Raw genomic sequence first — 26791 nt, forward strand, 5'->3', positions numbered from 1 at the left:
GGCAAACAAGAGGAGCATCAGGTTGAACATTTGCCCATGCAGTGCTAGCATGAGTTCTGTGAAGACATTGAGCTTTTAAACCATTTAATTGTGTTTTTAGAAAAGCGACTGCAAAGTTTAACCTCCAAATGAACTTAAGCTCAAGACGTTGTAGTCCTGATTTGACTTTATTACCACTGACCCGCTAAATTAAAGCTCATTAAGGAACAGATTAACGGTACATTTGTTGTACATTTGCTTGCTAACAGTAAGTAGTTTCGCAAAGCAGTTTCACCGAGTTTGTCATATCTTTAAATGTTTAATAGAGTACAATAGGTGCACGAACATCTGAACTCAGGGATGGATAAAGACTCGTCAGGTTCGAGAAACCCAGCAGGATTCGGTCTGTTTGGATCTGCTGGACCACAGTATTCAAAGACAGAGCTCGCCGGAGTGCCACGTTAGTAAACCTCACATTTACATACTACAAAGTGGACATATTGAGAAGCTTAGAAATAATAATAATTAATTAATTTCTGTTTGTTCCCTTTGTCCTGATTCTACTGTTGTTGGATCCATTTGTTTCTCCACTAAAAAATCCAATCATAAAATCAGGTCTTTATTTTTTTACCTTGTCATCTCAAACCCTTCTTCTATTTCTTATTGAAACAACCTCTTTGATGATATTAAATAGTCGTATGTTTGGTCACTCCCCAGAATTAATTTTTTTAACAAATTAAATTTAAGAAATATTTTTTAAATTATTTACATATTTTATCCAGTCAAACAATTTTTTGCAAAAATTCAAAAATGACATTGACGTGTCTTGCTCTTTCTGTGAGGCTTCTTCTGAATCTATTGCTCACTTATTTTGGGATTGTCCCTTTGTTAAATCTTTCTGGTCTGATGTGAATTCTCTGATTGTCCAAAAGGTTTGCCGTGATTTTTCTTTAAGTTATAGACATGTTGTTTTAGGGTTTTATAGTATAGAAAAACAACTCCTTAATTAATCTTTTTGCACAAACCTCATTTTATTTATTGGAAAGTTTTTTTACACAAATGCAAATATGCTCAATTTAAGCCAAACATTTTATTTTTTAAATAAGAATTTAAACTGTATTTATGAACCATCACACACTCTGACAACAAGAAAGCAAGTAAAACTTAAACACGTGTTTTATTTAATATTCTGCATTAATTCGTTTTATTTTTGTCATTTACCCTTATTTTTTCTCTCTCTTTGTTTTTTCTGCTGTATCTTTATTAAATTTATTTTAAAATAGTTACATTTCTCTTGTTGCAAAAAACTAATATTTGTATTGCTTGTAGGATACTTCTATCAGTTTTGTATTTCTATTTGTTGTAATGGCTTGTTGTTATTGCAATAAAAAAGCTTACACAAGTTTGCTCTTCTTAACAGTGACAGGCATGAGTCCAATCTCTCCATATCTTAACGTGGACCCCAGGTATCTCATACAGGTGAGGTAATAATAATACATTTCATTCATGGACGTTTCACATGAATTGATGTAAAGTTGGTTTTGACATGTTCCCTATATTGTTTACCACAGTGCTTTGAATATTTGATCTGAAATCACATGCAAGCATGACTTCAAAACAACATTCATTCATTTATTTTATTTTCGGCTTAGTCCAGTGGTCTCAAACTCCATTCCTGGAGGGCCACAGCTCTGCATAGTTTGGCTCCAACCACCTCTAACTCACACCTGCTTAATAGTCTCTAGTAGTCTTTAACACCTTGATGGTGGTAGCTTGATTGAAACACATCCTTTACTCAAAGCACATAAATTGTCAACTACATGCGACAAGCAAAAACATAATGTGATGTTTAACTATATTTTTATTTATTATGACACTGTTGTTCACCTTTTCTGTTCAATGGGTTAGAGTTATTGAAATAAGGCTGTTGGACTAAAAGAAAATCTTCCACTTACGGATGATGGAGGTCACTGTGCTCATTGGAACTTTCAGAACACCAGATATTTTCTGTAACCTTCCCCAGCCTTTTGCCTCAAGACAATTCCTTTGTCAACCATACTCAGTTGCTTTCACATGCACAGGGTTTGTACAGGTGCTGGAAATCCTGAGGAAATGCTTGATTTTTAATATAGTGTTTTCAAGTTAGAAAAGTATTTGGATTTTGGTCAATTTGCCTGAACCTGCTTAAATTTGAAATTGCAGAGCTTGAAATTGCTACTGAGACAGTCACGCAAAATGTTTTCCTAAACACGGCAAACACACTTAGAAATAGTTTAAAACGGTTGATATGTAACTTATTATTTGCAAATGTCTTCTTAATAGCAGAAGCGGTCTTTTCATTAGCTTCAATATTAAGTAAATCTTAGTGAATGCAATCCCTTTTGCGCTGCAGTTGCACGACTGACAACATTTTGACAAATAAATAATGGATTAAATACAACATCTCGTGATTAAAATGTGTGGCAAATGCTGCTACCTGCAAACTCCATCCCTCAGGCTTTACAGTGAATGGCCCGGACCCATAAGGATTTAATTTGTTACATTGAATAGGAATGCACATGAAATATCATAAGCGACTGGTCATGAAAGTTTGGTACTACACCCAAACAAAATCTCACAGTAAGAACGAGAACAAAACTTAAAAAGATATTTAATAACTGAACTTTTTCTATTTATTTATTTATTTGAAATTTTTTACCATTTTTGGGTGAAATCTTCCAATAAATCCATGTTCTAAAGCAGGGGTGTCAAACTCAATTCCTGGAGGGCCGAAGCCCTGCACAGTTTAGTTCCAACCCTGCTCCAACACACTTACCTGTAGGTTTCAAACAAGCCTAAAGGACTCAATTAGTTTGATCAGGTGTGTTTAATTAGGGTTGGAACTAAACTGTGCAGAGCTGCAGCCCTTTTGAAACTGAGTTTGACACCTGTGTTCTAAACTATTCAGCAATTTAAGTTAAAATGTGCTATTGTGTTTTTTAATATAGCACAATGGATTTAAATGTAAAAAAATACATACAGCGTATATAAACATAATTTACTGTGGTTGTTAAGTGCTGGAAAAGGATTGAAATTAAAGATGTGACGTTGTGCGCTGAGGCTTTTTGAAGCATGCATCAAAAAAGAGATACATCTTGCAGTGAAGCAGTGTACCGGAGCTTGATTCGTTTTGCCATTATCACGTGATCAGTGACGTCCGAAGCTTCATTTTCGTCTATTCCCACGTGACTGCTTCAAATTTTGATTCAAGGGTTTAAACACCCTCATGGGCTTGTATAGCAAGAGATTAGGCGTCGATTACATACATTTCTAAAGCACTGCACCCATCCCACACACCTGCAATTAAATTAAAATACAATAGTAATTTATAGTAAAAAGGTTTTGAATCATACTTAAGTGTAATAGCGTATTTTTTACAACCATCTTTAAAGGAAATCACTGCATATCGTAGTTTAGTGTTTAACGGAGGCCAGCTGGCGAGTGCAGTCCAGTGTATCACTCACATAGCCTCCTCCTAGAGCATTTGCCTCCCATGCAGGAATCGCTGATTCGATCCTTGCTTGAAACGAGTGGGTGGGTGAAGGACTAGTTGTAAATACTTTTGAATAGCTTGGATTTTACTGCAGTCATCGGTGGTTTAATGTAACATACCTTATGTGTAAAAACGACAGTAATTGAGTAATTCGTTTATATTACTGTTGTTGGATTACTACGTGAATGAGTTGGTCAGTTGTGAACGTTTGACATTATTGCAACACAGTGCTTTCCCACACTTTAACCAGAAGAGGTCCTCATCGAGCTCTGATTTAGAAAGCTTCTAGCCTTTTTCCGATTCGATTGGGTTGATCGCTTCCTGTTCAGAAAGCTTCATTTCAACCTTTATTGTAACCTTCCTCAGCCTTGTGCCTCGAGACAATTCTTTTGTCTTGGTTTGTGCTTTGACATGCACTGTCAACCCTGGGACCTTATATAGACAGGTGTATGTCTTTTCAAATCATGTCCAATCAACTGAATTTAGCACAGGTGAACTCCAGTGAAGCTGCTGAATTATCTCAAGAATGATCAGTGGAAACTGAATGTACCTGAGCTCAATTTAGAGCTTCATTTCAAAGGCTGTGAGTGCTTATGTACATGTGATTTATTTTTATTTCGAATAAATTTGCAACAATTTCAAAAACTCTTTTTTTCACATTGTCATTATGGGATATTTTGTGTAGAATGTTGAGGAAATAAATTAGTTTAATCCATTTTGGAATAAGTCTGTAGCATAAAAAAAAATTTGGAACAAGTGAAGCGCGATGAATTCTTTCTGGATGCACTGTAAGGAGCGATATCTGAAAACTCATGGAAGCCAAAAGCACAACTGGCATTAATTGTAGTTTAATATTTTAAGATTTAATGTATGTATTGACTGTGATGTTCTCGCAGGATACCGATGAGTTCATTTTACCCACTGGAGCAAATAAAACAAGAGGACGATTTGAGCTGGCCTTCTTTACGATTGGAGGGTGTTGCATCACAGGTAACTGTTTGTCCACATCTGCAGTCCATCTCGCCATGTTGTGTTGTCATTTGGTGTTCGCATTTTGCTGATTTTTCTATACATAGAAAGCCTACTAAATGCAAGTGGAGTGTTAATGCTTCAAATAGCTTCTGTGAATTTATAATGTCAAAATATCACTTAACACCTATTTATGTATGTTTATTATTGCTGGGCAAAATAAAACTTTATTTTTATTTTTTTGATATTATATGTATTTATAATTTTTATGTGATTAACAGAAGTTGTTAATCCCAGTTGTAGGAGAAACAAATAATAACTTGACTTCTAGTTGATCAATTGGAAAATCGACAGAAGGTAGATCATCTGTTAAACTGCATACCAATGATTACAAATACTGCAGAAGACCTACTGGAACCCGCATGGACCCAAGATTCTCACAGAAATCAGTCAAGTTTGGTGAAGGAAAAATCATGGTTTGGGATTTGATTCAGTATGGGGGTGTGCAAGAGATCTGCAGAGTGGATGGCAACATCAACAGTCTGAGGTATCAAGACATTTGTGCTGCCCATTACATTACAAACCACAGGAGAGGGTGAATTCTCCAGCAGGATAGCGCTCCTTCTCATACTTCAGCCTCCACATCAAAGCTCCTAAAAGCAAAGAAGATGCTCCAGGATTGGCCAGCCCAGTCACCAGACATTAACATTATTGAGCATGTCTGGGGTAAGATGGAGGAGGAGCCATTGAAGATGAATCCAAAAAAAATCTTGATGAGCTCTAGGAGTCCTGCAATTGCAGATGACTTTTTATCAATCAGTGATTTGAGTCATTGCAGAGATGTATGGATGCAGTCCTCCAAGCTCATGATGGAGTCAGAAACAATATTCATACTTTTTCTAGAATTTTTTAGAATCTAGAGATCTTAATATATATCTAATATATATCTTAATATATATCTAGATGTCTAAATATGGCCTTAGAAAAATATAGTACTGGTGTGCACCTGGAGACAAAAAATGACACTGACGTATTTTAAGACCGCAAGTTATTTTGAGTTGAGACAGCTCAAACATGCAATTTAATCTTGACTAGCCTTAAACCTTGTTTGTGAAATCGGGGATATGTGTTCTTAGAACGGTTCGGAATGATAGTAGAAAAGCAGCTTTTATAAATATAAATCATATAGAAATATAATAAATATAATAATTATATAAAGAAATATAATATTTAAGGTCACTGTAATATTTAAATATCTTTAATATGTCATCAAATTATTTTTGTTTTCAATAAGCTTCTTAAGTTTTTTACTATTATTACACGACATGGCACTTTAGTGTAGTCACAGTAACACATGTATGATTAAAGCTGTATTACACTTTTGTTTTTTGCTTTCTAACTGATTTTTGTCCTATACTCATGTGTATGCCATTTAGGAAAATGCCTTAGTATTTGCTATAGATTAATTTAATTTCAATAGTTTATTTATTCACATTTTCTAAAAGGAAAAAAACAAAAAACAAATCCGAAACTTTATTTACATGACATTTACAGTCTTTGTATTTGCATGCAGGTGCTCTATGTGGGGCTGTGAATGGACTTAGAATGGGCTTGTCTGAAACTAGAAACATGGCTTGGTCCAAACCTCGAAATGTGCAGTAAGTACTGAAGCTGCATTGAATTGCAGTTACTGTTTGTGACAGTCTGTTAGTCAGTGTTGAGGAAGCTGTTTTGAAACTATAAGCTACTCGTCAGTTAAAGTCAATAAGCTACTGTGAAACTACCCATCTAAAAAAGTAGTTAGCTACCTGTACACTACAATTTATTACCTAAAAGTAGGTAGTTACAGCACTTGTTACAATTGAATGAATTAGTGGTAATGAGGAATATTTGAAGTACAATATTTGATACTTAAAATGCAATTATGATGTCAAAACTTAATGTGTTATTACACAAACCATACAGATTTCTCAAACAGACACAAGTTTGAAGAAATAAACACAGTAGCATTTTAGATGCTATTATAGGGTTTTATTATAGTTTGTTAATTTTTTTTTTTTTCACCAGACATCTGTAAGTTGGTTTCATAACGTCAACCTTTTTATATGTAATTATTATTAATGATGTCATGATCATATTATAATTTCTTCAAATAATAATATTTTTTACCAGACAATTAAAAATAAATAATAATAATGTAATTATTATATTTTAATTTAGAATGTAAAATATTTTTTCATGCAGTAAATAGGAGGTTAAAATGTATTATTATTATTATTATTATTATTATTATTATTATTATTATTCTTTTTTTAAATATTTCCCAAATGATATTCAACAGACTCAGAATTTTTCACAGTATTTCCTATAATATTTTTTTCTTTTGTAGAAAGTCTTATTTGCTTTATTTAGGCTAGAATAAAAGCAGTTTTTAATTTTTTTTTAAGCATTTTATGATCAATATTATTAGCCCCCTTAAGCAATATTTGTTTTCGATTGTCTACAGAACAAACCATCGTTATACAATGACTTGCCTTATTACCCTAACTTGCCTAATTAACCTAGTTAAGCCTTTAAATGTCACTTTAAGCTGAATACTAGTATGTTGAAAAATAACTACTCAAATATGATGTACTGTCATCATGGCAAAGATAAAATTAATCAGTTATTAGAAATGAGTTATTAAAGCTATTATGATTAGAAATGTGTTGGAAGAAATCGTATTTCCATTACACAGAATTCAGGGAAAAATACAGGGGGGCTAACAACTCAGGAGGGCTAATAATCATGACTTCATCTGTATATATAGTTTGCTCTCCTTCATTTTTTAGGCAGAGTTGAATAAAGTCACCAGCAGAGGGCAGTGTTCACCACAGTATGCCCACTGCCAATGTAGGATCAGAGACAGCTATTTCCTAAAGGTGTCTCCAGGAAACATATGAAAGGGATATTCCGTGACTTCAGAGGAAATATGAATAGGCAGATAAACCATACTGAGCTCGGCAGTGTTGGGTTTATTTGGGTTTTTCTCAGTTTGTTGTGCTGCACCACATTCCACTGTCACATGCACTTTTTTGTCAGTTTGTGGCTTTCATATGTGTAAAGATTGCGACATCAAGCAGTGGAGAAGAAAACCGATCACAACGAACACTCAAGATCAAGACTAATGATTGAGACAGCTGATATTACAACACTTGGCTAACCTTCTGTCAATGTTTGAGTTTTTGCAACTGTTATCAGGCCTGGATTAATCATTTGAGTCGCAGTTTTCAGGTTCAAGATGTAACTTCATTTATTATTATTGAATTCTAAAATAAGTACTTTATGATAAGGGTTTCATTTGCTAATTGAAAAGAGTTAAAATCCTAACATTGTTATTTCATCTGTCTTCTGCTGAGTGTGTGAGAGAAAAGCCAGTATCAGTGCTAACCAAAAGCTGATCATTTTAAATATTTCAGGATCAGTATTTTTGACAACACTGATGTTGAAGTTTTACCAGCTGTTATAAATCAATAGCTCTCCATTGCATCTGTGTGTACACACCTATGCGGCCCGAAGCATCATGTGGTCAAGGCTGCATTAAAGACTGTTTGACATGCAGCTCTTAGGAAGTCACATAAGTGCAATAGGCCAAAGTTTGCAGCCCATCGTTTGCAGCCTATGTAAACCATATAATTCTTGTACCAAGTATGTCAGCAGACGTTAATGTATAGAATTTAATTTATCACGTCTGCAATATGAATGCTGCATTTACTCCTATTGCGATAACGATAATTTTGAGATGCATTGTGCAGCCCTAATCAGAAGTGCATAGTTCGTACATTTTACGTTTCATACTGATACATCTTGATTAGTGTTGTCACGATTCTGGAATTTCCAACTTCAATATGATACCTTGAAAAATATAAATATTTAATACAATTTTTAATACTGTGGGGAATAAATAATATAATATAATATAATATAATATAATATAATATAATATAACAATATTTAAAGTATTCAAATAAAGTAAAAAAGGCAAAAACGAAACCATGTAATGCTTATACCAGGTACATCAGCAGATCATAAGTCCAAATGTAGATAAACAACTAATGCATAGAATGTAATTTATCGTATGTCTGCGATACAAATATTGTATTATTCAGATAACGATAAATTTGCAATATATTGTTCAGCCCTCATCAGAAGTGCATATTTTGTACATTTTATGTTTCATTCTGAAACATGTTGATTAGTCTCGTCATGATTCTGGAATTTCCAACTTCAATATGATACCTTGAAAAATATCGAAATTTGATACAATTTTCAATACTGTGGGGAATAAATTCAGCAATATTTAAAGTATTCAAATGAAGTAAAAAAGGCAAAAACGAAACCGTGTAATGCTTATACCAGGTACATCAGCAGATCATAAGTCCAAATGTAGATAAACAACTAATGCATAGAATGTAATTTATCGTATGTCTGCGATACAAATATTGTATTATTCCGATAACGGAAAATTTGCGATATATTGTTCAGCCCTTATCAGAAGTGCATATTTTGTACATTTTTTGTTTTATTCTGATATGTGTTGATTAGTCTCGTCACGATACTGGAATTTCCAACTTCAATACGATACCTTGAAAAATATCAATATTCGATACCGCTTTCGTTACTATGGGAAATAAATTGTGCAATATTAAAACTATCTTAAACAATAATAAAACTACCCTTATCAGAAGTGCATGTTTTGTACATTTTATGTTACGTTCTAAAACATGTTGATTAGTCTCGTCACGATACTGGAATTTCCAACTTCAATACGATACCTTGAAAAATATCAATATTTGATACAATTTTTGATACTGTGGGGAATAAATTCAGCAATATTAAAAGTGTTCAAATGAAGTAAAAAAGGCAAAAACGAAACCATGTAATGCTTATACCAGGTAAATCAGCAGATCATAAGTCCAAATGTAGATAAACAACTAATGCATAGAATGTAATTTATCGTATGTCTGCGATACAAATATTGTATTATTCCGATAACGATAAATTTGCAATATATTGTTCAGCTCTTAACAGAAGTGCATGTTTTGTACATTTTATGTTTTATTGTGATATGTGTTGATTAGTCTCGTCACGATACTGGAATTTCCAACTTCGATACGATACCTTGAAAAATATTGATATTTGATACCGCTTTCGTTACTATGGGAAATAAATTGTGCGATATTAAAACTATCTTAAACAATAATAAAACTACCCTTATCAGAAGTGCATGTTTTGTACATTTTATGTTTCATTCTGAAACATGTTGATTAGTCTCGTCACGATACTGGAATTTCCAACTTCAATACGATACCTTGAAAAATATCGAAATCTGATACCATTTTTGATACTGTGCAAATTTCGCTACATTAAAAAAATATACATGAAAGAAAAACGGAAAAAACTAAACAATCAACAGCTGTCCTTAAATCTAAAAGGCAAAATAAATTCCAAAATAAAAGCTCAACTAGTCCAATCTCATCTTATTTTCAGTGTTAAAATCCTAATATTGTTATTTCATCTGTCTTCTGCTGAGTGTGTGAGAGCAAAGCCAGTATCAGTACTAACCAAAAGCTGATCATTTTAAATATTTCAGGATCAGTATTTTTGACAACACTGATGTTGATTTGTTATCAGCTGTTATAAATCAATAGCTCTCCATTGCATCTGTGTGTACACACCTGTGCAGCCCGAAGCATCATGTGGTCAAGGCTGCATTAAAGACTGTTTACATGCAGCTCTTTGGTCGACACATAAGTACAATAGGCCAAAGTTTACATCTCTTCTGTCAGCACGTGCAAATGCCGCCACTGTCAGCAGATTTATTACATATTTTGGAGTAAAAAAGAACATAATCATCCTGCTATAATCTGATGGCGAGATACCGTTCTCCTAAAGACTGACACGGTTCATAGAAGTTCATATTGAACAATTCTACCCTGACACACTAGGAGCTGATTCATGATGAGACTGGAGAAAAGCCATACAAAGAACAGCTTTTTATATATACAGTTGAAGTCAGAATTATTAGCCCCCTTCAAAATTTTTTCTTCTTTTTTAAATATTTTCTAAATGATGTTTAACAGAGCAAGGAAAATTTCACAGTATGTCTGATAATATTTTTTCTTCTGGAGAAAGTCTTATTTGTTTTATTTTGGCAAGAATAAAAGCCGTTTTTAATTTTTTAAACACAATTTTAGGGACAAAATTATTAGCCCCTTTAAGCTATATTTTTTCTTGATAATCTACAAAACAAACCACTTTTATACAATAACTTGCCTAATTACCCTAACCTGCCTAATTAACCTAATTAACCCAGTTATGCCTTTAAATGTCACTTTAAGCTGTATAGAAGTGTCTTGAAAAATATCTAGTCAAATATTATTTACAGTCATCATGGCAAAGATAAAATAAATCAGTTATTATAGATGAGTTATTAAAACTATTATGTTTAGAAATGTGTTGAAAAAAAAATGCTCTCCGTTAAACAGAAATTGGGGAAAAAATAAACAAGCGGTCTAAAGATTCAGTGGGGCTAATAATTCTGACTTCAACTGTATATATATATATATATATATATATATATATATATATATATATATATAGACTAATAAGATATTAAGGAGCTGTTTTGCGAGACTTGTCAGTTTTAATTATGTTGGCATAAACAGAATAAAAGTCATTAGTGATTTGAGTCAATTGTGAGTTTATTGTAAACTCCTAATCTCCATTCTTCTCTCCAATTCAGAATCCTAAACATGGTGACCCGCCAAGGTGCCACATGGGCAAACACATTGGGTTCAGTTGGTGAGTGGCACAATTTCAGCCTTGGGCTTGTGTATTTATTTGTGATTGTGTTTATTCACGGTGCACTGTGGTCCTTCATGACATGACTTTTTTTTTCTCTACTTAATAGCCACACACATAGCGCAATAAGCTTGACATGACTTGACATTAATTCTGTTCATCTTTGGTTGTCAAATCCTGGGGCGGATTTAGTGATTTGAGGATCGTAAGCAATTCCAGCCCCGTGATGATATATATATATATATATATATACAGTTGCAATCAGAATTATTAAACTCCCTGAATTATTAGCCCCCATTTAATTTTTTCCCTGACTTTTGTTTAACAGAAAGAGGATGTTTTTTAACACATTTCTAAACATAATAGTTTTAATAACTCGTATCTAATAACTGATTTATTTAATATTTGCCGTGATGACAGTACATAATATTTTACTATATATTTTCAAGACACTTCTATACAGCTTAAAGAGACATTTAAAGGCTTAACTAGTCTAATTAGGTTAACTAGGCAGGTTAGGGTAATTAGGCAAGTTATTGTATATCGATGGTTTGTTCTGTAGACTATTCGGGAAGAAACTGCTTAAAGGGGCTAATAATTTTATTCCTAAAATGGTTTTTAAAAAATTAAAAACTGCTTTTTTTTTTAGCTAAAATAAAGCAAATAAGACTTTCTCCAGAAGAAAAAATATTATCAGACATACTGTGAAAATTTCCTTGCTCTATTTAACATCATTTGGAAAATATTTTAAAAAGAAAAACTATTTCATAGGGAGTATATATATATATATATATATATATATATATATATATATATATATATGCTCAATCTCATATTCTATTTTATTGTAATACAATCGCTACATTTTAAATTATTTTCTTGTCTTAAATTTCAATTAAACATCTAAAAATAATAAAGAATCTATTCTGTTTTAAAAACTAAACCTGATTTGACTGCTGGACTACTCCATGATTGGGAGTGGGGGACAAATTGGCGCAGATGTGATAATTTTGTTTTAATTTTTATTTGCTGAACCCCTCACCATACAAAATATGATAGAAAATGATGTAATATATAATTTATAGGCATAATTTATACTTCTAGGTATTTATTAGGTGCTTCTCTCGCTTATTGGCAGGGCCAGATGGAATCTGCGGATGTTTTTTTGCTATTTCTGCTGAGAATTTTGGTAAAATTCTGCGAATTTTTGCTGAATTATTTTAGGAGTATCATAATTAAAGCCTTAATATGTGAAATAAAAAAATATATATATTTTTAACTTTAATGTTTAAAATGCAAATCCAATTAGATCCACTTTATTTGGTAAACAAAGCAAGTCTCATATAATAGCTCTACTAAAAGACAGAAAATATTACTGTACAAACTGCATTGTACATAAGTCAGATGAACATTTTCACATTAATCAATAATATTACTGTAATTCATTTAAAAACTGGATACATTTAACAGAATTAATGATGGCCTAAAAATGTACGTAATTCTGCACGTGCAGATTCCATGTGGGCCTACTTATTGGTTAAATCAACAGATGGTCAAATCAGAGCTCATTTGATACAGAAGGGTGACTTCATGTTCTTTGAGCTTAAATGTGTCTGCAGTGTCTTAAAATGGCTTACATTTCAAAAACTAATATTTAGCCCTTAAAAAGTCTTACATTTAATTAAATATTGTGTGGTAGATGTTGAATCATTTTAAACAGCTTTTAATTTCCCTATGTCTATGTCAAGTTACCCATCTAATCACCAGCAATCTATCTTAATAGAAAAATCTAAATCTTAACTCTGTTTACCATTTGATTATCTTCCTTACAATAGCATTTGTATAGCTCCCTGGTGAGGACACTGACAAGGACAGACTGTTAGCATACATTTAGCTTGTTATAGTTTTTAAAATGTGTTAAATAAAAATGAAAAGTAACTTTACATTGAAAAAGGTGCATGTATACAACTAGAGCTTGCTTTTTTTGATGCATTATTTAAATATGTGGCTAAGAAATAACTAAAATTGCATGCTTTTGATAAGGCAACTAAAAACCTTTTCCATTGGCCCAACCAGACCATTAGAAAAAATAATTAGTGTTTAGTCTTGTATAAGTTTAAAAATTTCATTCATAATGGTCTTAAAAAGGTCTTAAAAAGCCTTAAATTCGACTTGAAACCTGCAAAATCACTTGATTTGGATTTAAAACCACTAACTGACAGGTTAAATGAATAGCATTGCTTAAGTGTTTACTGTGGGACTTGTGTAGGGTTGGGACATTTGGCAGCAAGTGAACAGAACAGTCAGTTCCTGAGTTGCCTGTGTTGTAAGCGGGAACATTGGGCAGGCCAAAAGATATGTGCCTTCAATAAAAAGAAAATACTGATGGATAGACGGCTGCATCAGAGCAACATGGTAAATCTTGCATTCTCTTGATGCTACATGTATTCTGCAGCCTTCACCAAGTCAAATTTAAAACTCATTAAAACCTTTGTAGCATCGTTATGAATGAAATTTCAGACTTTTATTAGGCTAAAGCCGATGCCATAAAGCAGATGCCATAAAACCGTCCTCTTTTACTAAGGGAAGAGTCAAATTTGTGATAAAATATAAGACTCCCACACATTTAATAAGGGAAAATAACCTGCTCTGCACTATTCTAGCTAAAACGTCTGACAACAAACATCAGATTTATTATCATTTAAGCCATACACCAATATTGAGTTGGAAAGATTCACAATCTATTATTCCCTTTCTTTCCGTCTCATTTGTAATGTTTAATTATGTTATAGCCAATATTATTTCATAATGGCAATAATCCAATTCACTTCACATTTTTGATTATCAATTATACGCTTGCAGGAGCAGAATGATGATGTAGAATGATTATGCGTTTATTGATTTATGAGGAGAGCAGGTGAGCAAAGACTGCAGTGTCATGCTTTTAAAGCTCAACAGCACATGATGCTTTGATTGTTGTTATTTTGTTTCTGAAAAGTCAGCGGGAAAAAAACAAAACATGACCTACAAAATAAGAAAAGCAATGAACCTGGTGCTTGAACAGCATGATATGTCAAATATGAATAGATAGTAATCTTTCCTGACACTCATGTAGTCATCATTAACAGGTATGCATAACTAATTAGAGTTGAATCAGTAGCCTAATGGTCTTTGACCAGATTTGTCGGCTGCACATCCATGATGCTAATCTCCCATTCCACCACATCCCAAAGGTGCTCTATTGGATTGAGTTCTGGTGACTGTGGAGGCCATTTGAGTACAGTGAACTCATTGTCATTTTCAAGAAACCAGTCTGAGATGATTCACGCTTTATGACATGGTGCGTTATCCTGCTGGAAATAGCCATTAGATGATGGTTACACTGTGGTCATAGTCAGCAACAATACTCAGGCAGGCTGTGGCATAGACACGATGCTCAATTGGTACTAATGGGCACAAAGTGTGCCAAGAAAATATCCCCCACACCATTACACCACCACCAGCAGCCTGAACCGTTGATACAAGGCAGGATGGATCCATGCTTTCATGTTGTTGATGCCAAATTCTGACCCGAGTATCCGAATGTGGCAGCAGAAATCGAGACTCATCAGACCGTCAGGTCTTCTGCAGTAGCCCATCTGCCTCAAGGTTGGACGTGTTGTGTGTTCAGAGACGCTTTTCCGCAGACCTCGGTTGTTATGAGTGCTTATTTAAGTTACTGTTGTCTTTCTATCAGCTGGAACCAGTCTGGCCATTCTCCTCATCAACAAGGCATTTGCACCCCCAGAATTGCCGCTCACTGGATATTTTCTCTTCTTCTGACTATTCTCTGTAAAGCCTAGAGATGGTCATGCATGAAAATCCCAGTAGATCAGCAGTACTCTGACCAGCCCGTCTTTAAGCCTTTAAGAGGTCTTGTGTAATCCATGCCTTATATATTTTACACACACATTGAGACAATATTAGGATAATATTGTGGCTGTTTTCACTTATGTTGAAGCTGAACACCAATCCGTGTGTGTGTGTGTGTGTGTGTGTGTGTGTGTGTGTGTGTGTGTGTGTGTGTGTGTGTGTGTGTGTGTGTGTGTGTGTGTGTGTGTGTGTGTGTGTGTGTGTGTGTGCGTGTGTGTGTGCGTGTGTGTGTGCGTGTGTGTGTGCGTGCGCGTGTGTGTGTGTGTGTGTGTGTGTGTGTGTGTGTGTGTTTAGCGCTGCTTTACAGTGCTTTTGGGGTGATCATAGAGAAAGCCAGAGGAGCAGAGGACGACCTGAACACCATCGCTGCAGGAACAATGACTGGCGTCCTCTACAAATCTCCAGGTATCATGTATTATACATTTATCACATTTTGTTAAGAAAGCAAGAAAGTAGGGGAAGGTTCAACAATAATATCTACTTCCTTTTCTGCTGAAGACTTCATAGAGCAGTGTTTCTCAACCACGTTCAACCAGGGTTTTTCATCCACGTTCCATCCAGCTCTGCACGTTTTCCATGTCTCCTTCACCAAACACACACAGATCATCAGCTCAGCAGCAGAGACTGAAAGATTTGTAAAGGGTGTGACAGACAAAGGAGACATCCAAAGCATGCAGTGTTGGTGGGCCTTAAGGAACGTGGTTGAGAAACACTGTCATAGATGACAAAAGGGAAACATTTTTAGAGCTGATAAAAAAAAAGCTCATTCCCAACCACTAGACATTACTGACAGGGTATTCAAGTGTCAGAATGTTGTGGGACTGCTGTACAGGAGTTTTTATAGATTATAGATAGTGAAATTTAGCGAGGGAGAAGGGGTAAAATTGGGATTGGGCCTTAATCAAAATTTTCTGTACAAAATTGATTTCTTTGAACATATCTTCTTGAGTTTCCCAGAGATGGGTTGCAGCTGGAAGGGCATCCGCTGTGTAAAAACTTGCTGGATAAGTTGGCGGTTCATTCCACTGTGGCGACCCCGGATTAATAAAGGGACTAAGCCGACAAGAAAATGAACGAATATCGTCTTGAATAAATGCATCGTTGTGATGTAAATTACATGTAAAGTGTGTTACTAATTAACCTCAGAGCTTATGCTCAAAAGGTTTAGAGATAATTCTTTAAAATACAGCTGAAGTCAGAATTATTCGCCCTCCTGTTTTTCAAATATTTGCCAAATGATGTTTAACAGAGCAAAGAATTTTTCACAGTATTTTTTATAATGTTTTTTCTTCTGGTGAAAGTCTATTTGTTTTATTTCGGCTAGAATAAAAGCAGTTTTTAATTTTATTTAAACTATTTTAAGGTCAATATTATTAGCCCCCTTAAGCAATATTTTTTTGATTGTCTGCAGAACAAACCATCATTATACAATGACTTGCCTAATTACCCTAACCTGCCTAATTAACCTAGTTAAGCCTTTAAATGTCACTTTGAACTGAATACTAGTATCTTGAAAAATATCTAATCAAATATTGTGCTGTCATCATGGTCAAAATTAATCAGTTATAAGAATGAATTATTAACACTATAATGTTTAGAAATTTGCTGAAAACAGAAATTGGGGGTAAAATATTGAGGAGGGCTAATAATTTTGACCTCAACTGTATATATTTTTAAAAAAAGATATATGTTTATATAGGAAACTAGTTAGATTTTTACTTGAACTTATTGTTGTACCCAAACACACCTATTAAAGGGGCAGTTCATCAAAACACGAATTAAGATATTCTGAAGAATCCTGGAAAAAAGCCGCCATTAGGAACAAAAAAATACTATGGAAGTCAATAACTATGTTTCCACCTAAAGATAAAAATTTAATTTCTGTGCAAAACTGCAATATTGCATAAAAGACGTGCAAATAAAGCACCGTTTACATCTAGTGAACAAAATCATCACTTCCTGATTAACTGCTGCCAAATATCAACAGTAAAAACTGAATTTACTGCAGAAGGAGAAGATGCGTGGATCTTTTCTTTATTTAATAAATGACTTGCGCCTCAGAAGGCAATCCTGACACCCAGTAGAAGACAGGGACGGTGTGGGACTCCTTTTCAACCCTGGAGTTTCAAGCCTTAGACCGGCCCACCTCAGCTCACGACTGACTATATTAAAATAAGGTCATTTCCAATTCAGTTTCTAATGACACTACCACATCTTTTTCAAGAAAACAGCTGCTTTAGAACTTCAAATGTTCAACAACCTTACAGTTTTATATATATTAATAATTTAAAAAAAAAAGAAAAAAAAGAATTACTCAGATGAGGATTGAACACCGATCGACGACGTCGAAACGCAACCGGCTGACCACTGGACCACAATGGCGCTTTTACACTAGTGTGGGACAATAAATAAGAGCGGAGCTGCGGCAAAATAATAAATAAAAAGAGTGAGGCTATGGTCAAATAAGTAAATAAATGAAAAAAAGTGCGACAGCTGAGAGTGCAAGCAGCTAGAAACACCGGCCCTCACGGCCAAAAAATGGACCAGCCCACCGGGAACTCTCCCGGTCCTCCCGATTGGCCAATCCAGGCCTGGTAGAAGACGTGAGATGCGGAGCAAAGATGCTCTTGACAGTTCTGGAGGTCATTAATAATATAATAACACTAACACTGAAATGCTTACAGTGTTCTAGAATGACCAGAACAACATTTCAGATGGTTTACAGTGTGCTCAGCCTGCTGGTTTATCCATTCACACACATTTTCATCATCGCATGATCTCTTTTAACAAAATCACATGACCTTTTTAATGCATGTACTGGAATTTGTTCGGTAAGAAAGTTCCATTGTAGTTTATGCGCATCTTTTCTCATCGAATGAAACGTTTTTCCTCCTCAGTCACTTTTTTATGTGCATTTTTAAAACTTACGCGCATCTTGACGTTTTTTTTTTTTTAAATAGGTGGATGGAAACTGCTAATGTCTGCTTTTTACAGCTTTCTTCAGTATATCTTCTATTGTGTTTACAAATGAAAGAAACTCAATCATGTTTGGAGTAAATGACAGAATCGTTATATTTAGATGAACTATCCCTTTAAGGTCATTGAAGGCCATTGTGTGGTGCTAAACACACAATGCCACTGTTTCTAAAAGGAAGTTACTGAGGAATTACCCTACAGGTATTTTCCTGTAGCTGATTCACGTTTAAAAGATAAAAGGGGAAAACTTTCCTTAGGAAGTCACAAAATAATTTCCCATCATGCTTCATGCTGCGTGGTTCTTAGAAGGGAAGTTTCTGATGCAGCACATCGCTTGATAAGCTGAAAAGCATTTGGCAGAGTTCACTGTCAGATAAGAGTTTTGCAGCGCACGCAGTTTCTCTCTAATGTCTCCAAAGACTGTCACAAGATCTCTCTTTATCTCACATTTCAGTCAAAAGTCAAACAGGCTATATTTACAAGCGCACAGGAAGCCTTCGTTGATCATTATGGTGCTATAAACTCATAGTTACAGCTTTTTTTACTGGCATTGTCTATTGTTTTGTTGTGCATATGTGGACAGCTTCTGTTATATTTTGACAGAAAGCAAGAATGTAGACATGTTGCAACATGCTTTAAAGAGACAGTGTGTTATTTTGGAGTGTTCCACTGGTGTTTGTATTTGAAGGGTGGGCTCCTTTTGGCTCATACCCCCCGTAGTTGATTAAGCACTTATCAAGCCTGAACTTATGCTGGGTGTGGAGTCCTCACGAAGCTCTATCGCTCCTCTGCATGTTCTGGATATGGGCGAAGCTCTGAGTCTCTCCAGCTGTCTGTGAGATTGTCACTACAGCTATGCCTGCATTCTAAAGCTGTAATGGTATTTGTATTCATCTCCAATGACAAGGTCACAGTTCAGTTCATGAACTCAGGGTGCTATCACACCTGTGAATCGATTCAGTTGTTCTGAAATAGGGATTACAATTGTTACATTGTTGCTCTTTGCTCTTGGAGCGGTTTGCTTTCACACTGCAAAGTTTCTAAACAGACCAAAAGAGCTAAAACAACTCACGTTTGAGTAAACTCTCCTCACATTGGTCAGAGTGTCAGGGTTTATTTTGCAGCGTCCCGCTTAGCCGTCAGGGGGGACGGTGGTTTGGTGTTTGACAAGGTGCGCGTGACGTGTTTGAAGAGCGAGGAGAGATGCGGTGAGGAGAAGGGTGCATGATGTATTTGAGGACCAGGAGGGAGACGCGAGATTACCGGGAGATCATCACTCGTTTGCGGGCATCCGGGAGACTCCCGAAACTTCCTGCCCTAGTCATAATTCTCTCTTCATATAGCCGTATGCCTATTACATATCCAGAAAACACTGATATAACCGCGCTCAGATCGTATCGCTTTCTCACTGCAAACAATCAAATAAGCTAAATAATCTTGGTTTTCCTTTCAACATAAGATTATTTTGCTTACCCCATTGGCAGATTATTTTGCTTGTTTTAGGGAAAAACTTACTTAATTTTGGCATATTATTTCCTAAAACAAAACAATATGATTTGCTTGTCTAGAAAATGCTTCTTGATTTAAAACCTTTAAGATATTTGGACTAGAAACAAGATAAAAAATCTAAGCAAGAAAAGCATTTTTTGCAGTGTATGCCAATTAAAGAAAATTTAGGTAAATTAACTTTTTTTTTTTTTTTTTAAATGTAAGTTGCTGCAGGTGACGGAGGAAACCACCGTGGCTTATTTTTCCTCCATAGTAATGAGTCGCTCATCATAGGAGAAAACACACCCAAAAGCACACACCTTGTGTTCACATTTTTGCTCAATAATGTGAGACGTTTAAGCTCATAATGATGATGACAGACTTTGGCTCAGGTATTTCATAATGACTTAAGATTTTGACTGAATTTTCAGCAAGACTAAACCACCACTGGTTTGTTTTACGTTACAATGTTTTATTTATTTATTTATTTACTTCATTACCATATTCCACTGTCATACTATATTATCCATTATGATATATCATCCATCCATTCCATTACCATATTCCATATGTCTTCATAATACTGTGTATATATATATATATATTTATCATGAGAACTCCCCTGCTGTAGTAGACAATGAACAGATAGTGAATACTCTTAAGAGATAACTACTTACTAGAGCATGTCTATGGTGCCGATTTGGATTAGTCAGTTCATTTAAATTGCATGTTTTTGGACGGTTGGAGGAAACAGGGGAACCCGGGGGAAACCCACTTGAGCACGGGGAGAACGTGTAAACTCCGCACAGACACATCGGCTGGCTTGGTAAGGACTAGAACCAGTGACATTCTTGCTGTGAGGCAACAGTGCTAACCACTGGACCACCGTGTCACCCATCTAGGAAAGGTGGAAGAGTAGGAGAGGAAGAGGGGATTCTTCAAAACGAAGATGGTTGTCATATGGGACTGAGGGTATTTACAGTAGATTAGGAATCGTCTGATTATTAATTCTAAATTGAATAATGCGGGACCGGCTGCAAGCAATCATAATCACGTGATCCTCTCGAAATTAGGATCACATCCTAAAAAAAACATGCCTTTTTTACATCATATCTACAGTTTCCAAAAAAGTTACCCAAAACATTACCTGAGCATTGTCATTATGACCATTTAAGAATTGACTCTCTAGTAGCATTGTATTAGGAGTTTTGGTTGCAATCAATGATGAATCGCTTGATTCCTTCCTCATTGTAAGTCACTTCGGATGTTAGCGTCTTAAAGGTAAAGATCATCTGAAGGCGCATGCAGAAGAGCTGCTGATGTTTTGTGTGTCCTGTTGCAGGCGGGTTGCGGGGGGCAGCGAGGGGTGGATTGGCCGGACTGACGCTTTCTGGACTCTATGCTCTCTATAATAACTGGGACCACCTGAAGGGAAGCTCTCCTACTCGCTACTGATGAGATATACTCAACAAATGCTCCCTTTTTCACAATACCGTCATTCAAACTGATTCCATGCGCATCAACTGTACAGCTAAACTGAGAAAAATGACAAGAAATTGCACTAAAATTGATCATTTATTATTATATATAGGGAATATTTGAATTATTATGAACTGTTATATGTGTTTAGTACATTCAGCAATCATACAGAACAAATATTTCAAACTATGCCTAAAACAAAAAGAATTGTTTGATTTTGACAGTATTTGCTACAAACTTCTTATTTTGAATGTATTTTATGACATGAATATATATATATATATATATATATATATATATATATATATATATATATATATATATATTTCAGTATCATTCCATCAGCATTAAGTTAAAGGGATAGTTTAGCCTAAAATGAGTATTTCCAGTTCATTTACTCATCCACAGGTCATCCAAGATGTAGTTGCATTTTTTCCCCTTGAGTAGAACATGGAAGAAAGATTTTGAGCTGAATATGTGGTGATCATTTAATGGCAGTCGATGGCGGCAATCTTTTGAGATTAAAAATAAACACATACAAGCAAGCCTAAATCAATACTCTTGGCTCTTAAAGACACACTGAGGTCTTGTGAAGCGAAACGATTCATTTGTGTAAGTAATTGAACATTATTTACAATATTATTAGCTTTAATTCACAGCCTGGTCAAACAGATGTCGGGGCATGTGCGAATGTAGAGAAATAAACATTCACCATTCACTTTCATTATAAGAATCACCAGAGAGCATGGATTCAGCTCAAAATCTTCTTTAATGTTCTACTGAAGAAACAAGTCTTGGATGACCTGTGGGTGAGTAAATTAACAGGAAACTTTCATTTCGGGTGGACTTTCCCATTAACAGACACCTGAATGCATATCTGGAAATTGAATTAATGTTGCTAATCTGTTATAAATATTCTTTTCACATTTGTGCATTTAGCAAAGCGTTTACTTAAATGTAAAATGGATTTGTGTGATAACTTGGCACTAATAAAGTACAATATGAGCAGTCTTGTGTAGCTTGTGATATTTTAAAACAGATGTTATTAGCAGACTGCTGGTCAGAAACTGTTTTAAACTTTCCAACTTTCTCTTTTATATTTAGATATTTATGATACTAATGGACCCAAAGTGTGCCAAGAAAATATCCCCCACACCATTACACCACCAGCAGCCTGAACCGTTGATACAAGGCAGGATGGATTCATGCTTTCATGTTGTTGACGCCAAATTCTGACCCGACCATCAGAATGTGACAGCAGAAATCCAGGAAGACCAGGCAACGTTTTTCCCAATCGTTCAATTTTGGTGAGTCTGTGTGAATTGTAGCCTCAGTTTTCTGTTCTTAGCTGACAGGAGTATCACCCGGTGTGGTCTTCTGCTGCTGTAGCCCATCCGCCTTAAGGCTGGACGTGTTATGCGCTCATAGATGCTCTATAGCAGACCTCGGTTGTAGCAAGTGCTTACACTTGCCATTCTCCTCTGGCATCAGCAAGGCATTTGCGCCCACAGAACTGCCGCTCACTGGATATTTTAGTTTTTTTCAGACCATTCTCTGTGAACCCTAGAGATGGTTGTGCGTGAAAATCCCACTAGATCAGCAGTTTCTGAAATACTCAGACCAGCCCATCTGGCACCAACAACCATACCACATTTAAAGTCCCTTAAATCACCTTTCTTCCCCGTTCTGATGCTCGGTTTGAACAGCAGCAGATCGTCTTGACCATGTCTACATGAGTTGCTGCCATGTGATGGGCGGCTTAGAAATATTACGAGCAGTTGGACAGGTGTACCTAATAAAGTGGCCATCGAGTGTATATATAGAACCACACAATTTCATTTTCAGTGTCAGGAAACAGAAAATTACTTTGATAACAGGAAACGTTTATATTTATACACATGTTCATTTATTTATTGATTTGAAATGGATCGAAGCATTATAGATGATGTAAGCAATACCTAAATAAGTACATGTGTGCGCATTCCAGCAGTCTGGCACAATCCTGACAGAAGAAACGTGTGTGTATACTCAGTCCTTGGTCCATTACTAGTTGACAGACACCAAGATTAAGCTGAACCTCTCAAAGCGTTTCATTTCTGATGCAGTTCTTAAATCTGAAATCTTTAAGTGCAAAGATTAAATCCTGTCTACATGTTCACAAAGCAGTATCAGTGGTTTGTTTATGGCGGATGCATTTTAAAGAGCGATAGAGTGATCGTTTGCCACAGGTTCAAGCCACACACACACACACACACACACACACGACAGTAGACTAAGGTGTTTTTCCTGCACACACATGGACTGACAGCAAGCATTGCTACACATTCAACACATCAGGCACCAGTTCTGTTTCTTGAGGTTTGGAAACAGAAGTTTTGCTATGTTTTAGCTGGCATGTGACTTTTGTTGATCGTGACAAATGAAACAAGAAATGGCAAAGAAAGCTCCATACTTAAAATAGTAAAATAATTCTATATAAATATATCTTCAAAGAGGTTAAAATGGTTTAGAGGGCATCTTCATATGAATATTTGGGGGGAAAAAAGAAGAAGAAAGCTATAACTGTGTGCGATTAAAACTATTATAGACACATCTTGAACATTTCAGTACTCCCGTTACGACCCTGTGGTGAAGAAATCAATTGTTTTGTATGCATCCAGTCCACTTGTTCTTGATATTTAAAATCACATTAATGAAATCTATTGGTCTTCCCCTTCATCGCAGGAATTGAACTGCATTGAGCCAATAAAAAAGTAAAATATGACAGCAATTCCCAAAAACGATGTGCCACGGGGCTCGAATCACTCTCAGTCGACAGAAGATCCCAGACAAAATGAATCCCCAAAGAGCACGGAAGAAGAGTGTTGTGCAATAATCAGCAATTCAATAGCACTAGAGTAATGCTGCTGCATTCATATCTGAAATGACAAGAGAGCATACTTTTACTTGGCTTAAACGAAAAAAAAACAGCTCTGCTTAATTATTTTATATTCGAGTTCTTCCTCACCTGTGTGGCTGCTTGATGGAGCCACTTTTCTTTGTCACCGCCGAGCTTCATACAGGAAAACAGGTCACATACTATAGGGAGGCCGAGCCTTTCCTAAATGAACCAACAGAGAACATCATTCATTCATTCATTCATTCATTCATTCATTCATTCATTCAGCTTAGTGTCTAGTGACAGAACCACCAATTATTCCGGTACGTCCACTACGGCCAATTACTTTCTTCAATTCACCTATAGCGCATGTGTTTGGACTGTGGGGGAAACCGGAGCATTCGGAGGAAACCAGAGGAGAACTTTCAAACTCCACACAGAAATACCAACTGGCCTAGCCAGGACTCGAACCAGCGACCTTCTTGCTGTGAGGTGACAGTGCTAACCACTGCACCACGCATTAGAAACAGCGGAAAACTTCCCTAGTGGAAATATTTGGTTACTAACTTTTTTATTTTCATCTAAAATTTGTCGTAAAATTATTTATTCTTTCCAAAAAGAGACGCATCTGTTCAAATTATCACTCATATGTAGGGCCACATGGAATCTGCGAGTGCAAAAATATGCAGATTTTAAGCCTAACATTGAGTCTATTTACCCGTGTAAACGTATGTACATTTAGAATTATTCGGTTTTAGATGAATTTCACTACTATTATTGACTAATATAAAATGTTCTGATTCTGAATCGGATTCGTTTATTTACAATACAGCTTGTAAAGTAAGATTTTCTGTCTTTTAGTATATTTATTATATTATATTATGTGAGAGACTTGCTTTGTTTACCAAATAAGTTGATCCAAATGGATTTGCATTGTAAACATTAAACGTTAAATGTGTTTTTTTATTTTTTATTTAATCTATTAAGGTATAAGTAGGCCCACATGGAATCTGCGAGCGCAGAATTCTGCAGATTTTTAGCCCATCATTAATTCTGTTCATTTACTTCAGTAAATATGTGTAAATCTATATTTATACAGTTTTTAAAATTTTCTGTTTCAGTTTTGAAAATGTTCATCTGATTTATGTACAGTGCAGTTTGTGCATTAATATTTTCTGTCTTTTAGTGGATATATTTTCAGGGTTTCTGCAGGTTTCAGTGAGTTCAATTTAAGACTTTAATACATTTTTAAGACTGTTATGAATGAAATTTTAAACTCATAAAAGGCTAAGGAATTTTTCAAACTGCCCAGATGGAAAAGATTTTTATTTGCCCTAGCAAAACATTATTATAATTTAATACATTTATTAATACAATAACACAGTGGTTTTCAAACTGTGGTACGTGTACCACTAGTGGTACGCGGGCTTGCTTCTAGTGGTACAAGGAGATATCAAATGGTGTCATATGTACATGCTACATATATTTCAAAATTTATATATAAAAAAAAAGATTTCTATATGAATTTGACATATACTATATATATATATATATATATATATATATATATATATATATATATATATATATATATATATATTTTTTTTTTTTTTTTTTTTTTTTTTTAAAGGTTGACGTTTTTAGTTTGCTTGTTTTTTTTTTTTTTACATAAAAGCACAGTACAGTGTTAACGTTCAGACTATTCATAATGTTTAAAATGGCTGACAATAATAAATATTCTTAATATAAATGAATCTGCCACGTTTTAGAACTGTGCCGAGCTGTAGCTGCTTTACGGGGCTTACTATGCTACTTTATTTCAATGCTGCTCATTATGGTGGTATTAGGAGAGGCAATTTTTTTCTGAGGTGGAACTTGATGAAAAGTTTGAGAACCACTGCAATAATACATTAATAACAAAAATACAAATACTTTAGATTTTATTTCTTAGCAAAATATTTTAAATAGTGAAAAAACAACTTTCTTTAAAATAATTTTTTAAAAAGTCTTAAAAACTATAATAAACAATCTTTGCACAGCAATCTGTCCATGTCGGTGTCCTCAGCAGTGATTACATGGTGAACTTTAAAACAAATGTTATTGTAAGGAAAATAATTAAACTATTATGATAAATAGAGTTAAAATGACCTCTTTAAATAAAAAAAAAATGTAAAGTTTTGAGATGACTGTTGGTGATTGTATGGGTTTTGGCCAGATTTGATAGCAATACATGAACCAAGGAAAATTAAGACCCGTTTAAAAAAAGATTTAAGACCTACAACACAATATTTCAGTAAATTTAGGACTTTTTTTAGGCCTAAAATTTGGATTTTGAGATTTAAGACTATAAGACCCCGAGAGACTTGCTTTGTTTACCAAATAAAGTGAATATCGTTGGATTTGCATTTTAAACATCAAATAAAAAGTTAAAAATATTTATTTTTTATTTCACATATTAAGGTTTTAGTTATGAAACTCCCAAAATACTTCCGCAGAAATACGCAGATTTTTAGCAAAAATCTCAAACAGCAAAAAAACGTCCGCAGATTCTGTATTAGTTACAATACTCCCAAAATTCTGTGCAGACATAGCACTGTCTGCAGATTCTGTCTGGTCCTACTCATATGTCATCACGGAAAAATAAAATATTGCAATGTCAGTTTTCCAGTATCGTGCAGCCCTGTACACTACCACAACATTCAACATTTAAAGCCTCCATAATTCTATCAAACAGA

The 26791-nt window shown here is 34.9% G+C and overlaps 2 protein-coding genes across 6 annotated transcripts in view; one reads left to right on the forward strand and one right to left on the reverse strand.

The window, feature by feature from the left end:
• Positions 1-23353, forward strand: timm23b (translocase of inner mitochondrial membrane 23 homolog b (yeast)). 4 transcript variants are annotated; one of them, XM_087278986.1, is made up of 8 exons: positions 1-217; positions 306-439; positions 1400-1458; positions 4408-4501; positions 6054-6138; positions 11265-11323; positions 15530-15640; positions 22283-23353. In XM_087278986.1, the coding sequence occupies exons 2-8, from the start codon at positions 340-342 to the stop codon at positions 22354-22356; spliced, it is 582 nt and encodes a 193-aa protein (XP_087135112.1). In that variant the 5' UTR covers positions 1-217; positions 306-339; the 3' UTR covers positions 22357-23353. The 4 variants fall into 4 exon arrangements, with proteins under 4 accessions (XP_087135112.1, XP_087135111.1, XP_087135114.1 ...); XM_087278985.1 differs by lacking the exon at positions 22283-23353 and adding an exon at positions 21042-22186; XM_087278988.1 differs by lacking the exon at positions 11265-11323.
• ncoa4 (nuclear receptor coactivator 4) overlaps positions 23062-26791 on the reverse strand; it is a 32884-nt gene continuing 29154 nt past the window's right edge. Inside the window, exons 9-10 of one of the 2 annotated variants that reach the window (XM_087277724.1) lie at positions 24186-24278; positions 23062-24096 (exon numbers count right to left, since the gene is read on the reverse strand). In XM_087277724.1, coding sequence (XP_087133850.1) covers positions 24091-24096; positions 24186-24278 — 99 coding nt within the window. In that variant the 3' untranslated portion in view covers positions 23062-24090. 2 annotated transcript variants of the gene reach the window in all.

This window comes from Danio rerio, chromosome 13, assembly GCF_052040795.2.
Source record: "Danio rerio strain M-AB ecotype USA chromosome 13, GRCz13ab, whole genome shotgun sequence".
NCBI classification, from domain to species: Eukaryota; Metazoa; Chordata; class Actinopteri; order Cypriniformes; family Danionidae; genus Danio; species Danio rerio.

Bases quoted from the DNA above. Each gene is read 5' to 3' on its own strand.
- timm23b (XM_087278985.1), top strand. From the start codon at position 340: ATGGATAAAGACTCGTCAGGTTCGAGAAACCCAGCAGGATTCGGTCTG. The intron at 1,459-4,407 runs GTGAGGTAATAA...ATGTTCTCGCAG, and splicing joins ACCCCAGGTATCTCATACAG to GATACCGATGAGTTCATTTT. The intron at 4,502-6,053 runs GTAACTGTTTGT...ATTTGCATGCAG, and splicing joins TGGAGGGTGTTGCATCACAG to GTGCTCTATGTGGGGCTGTG.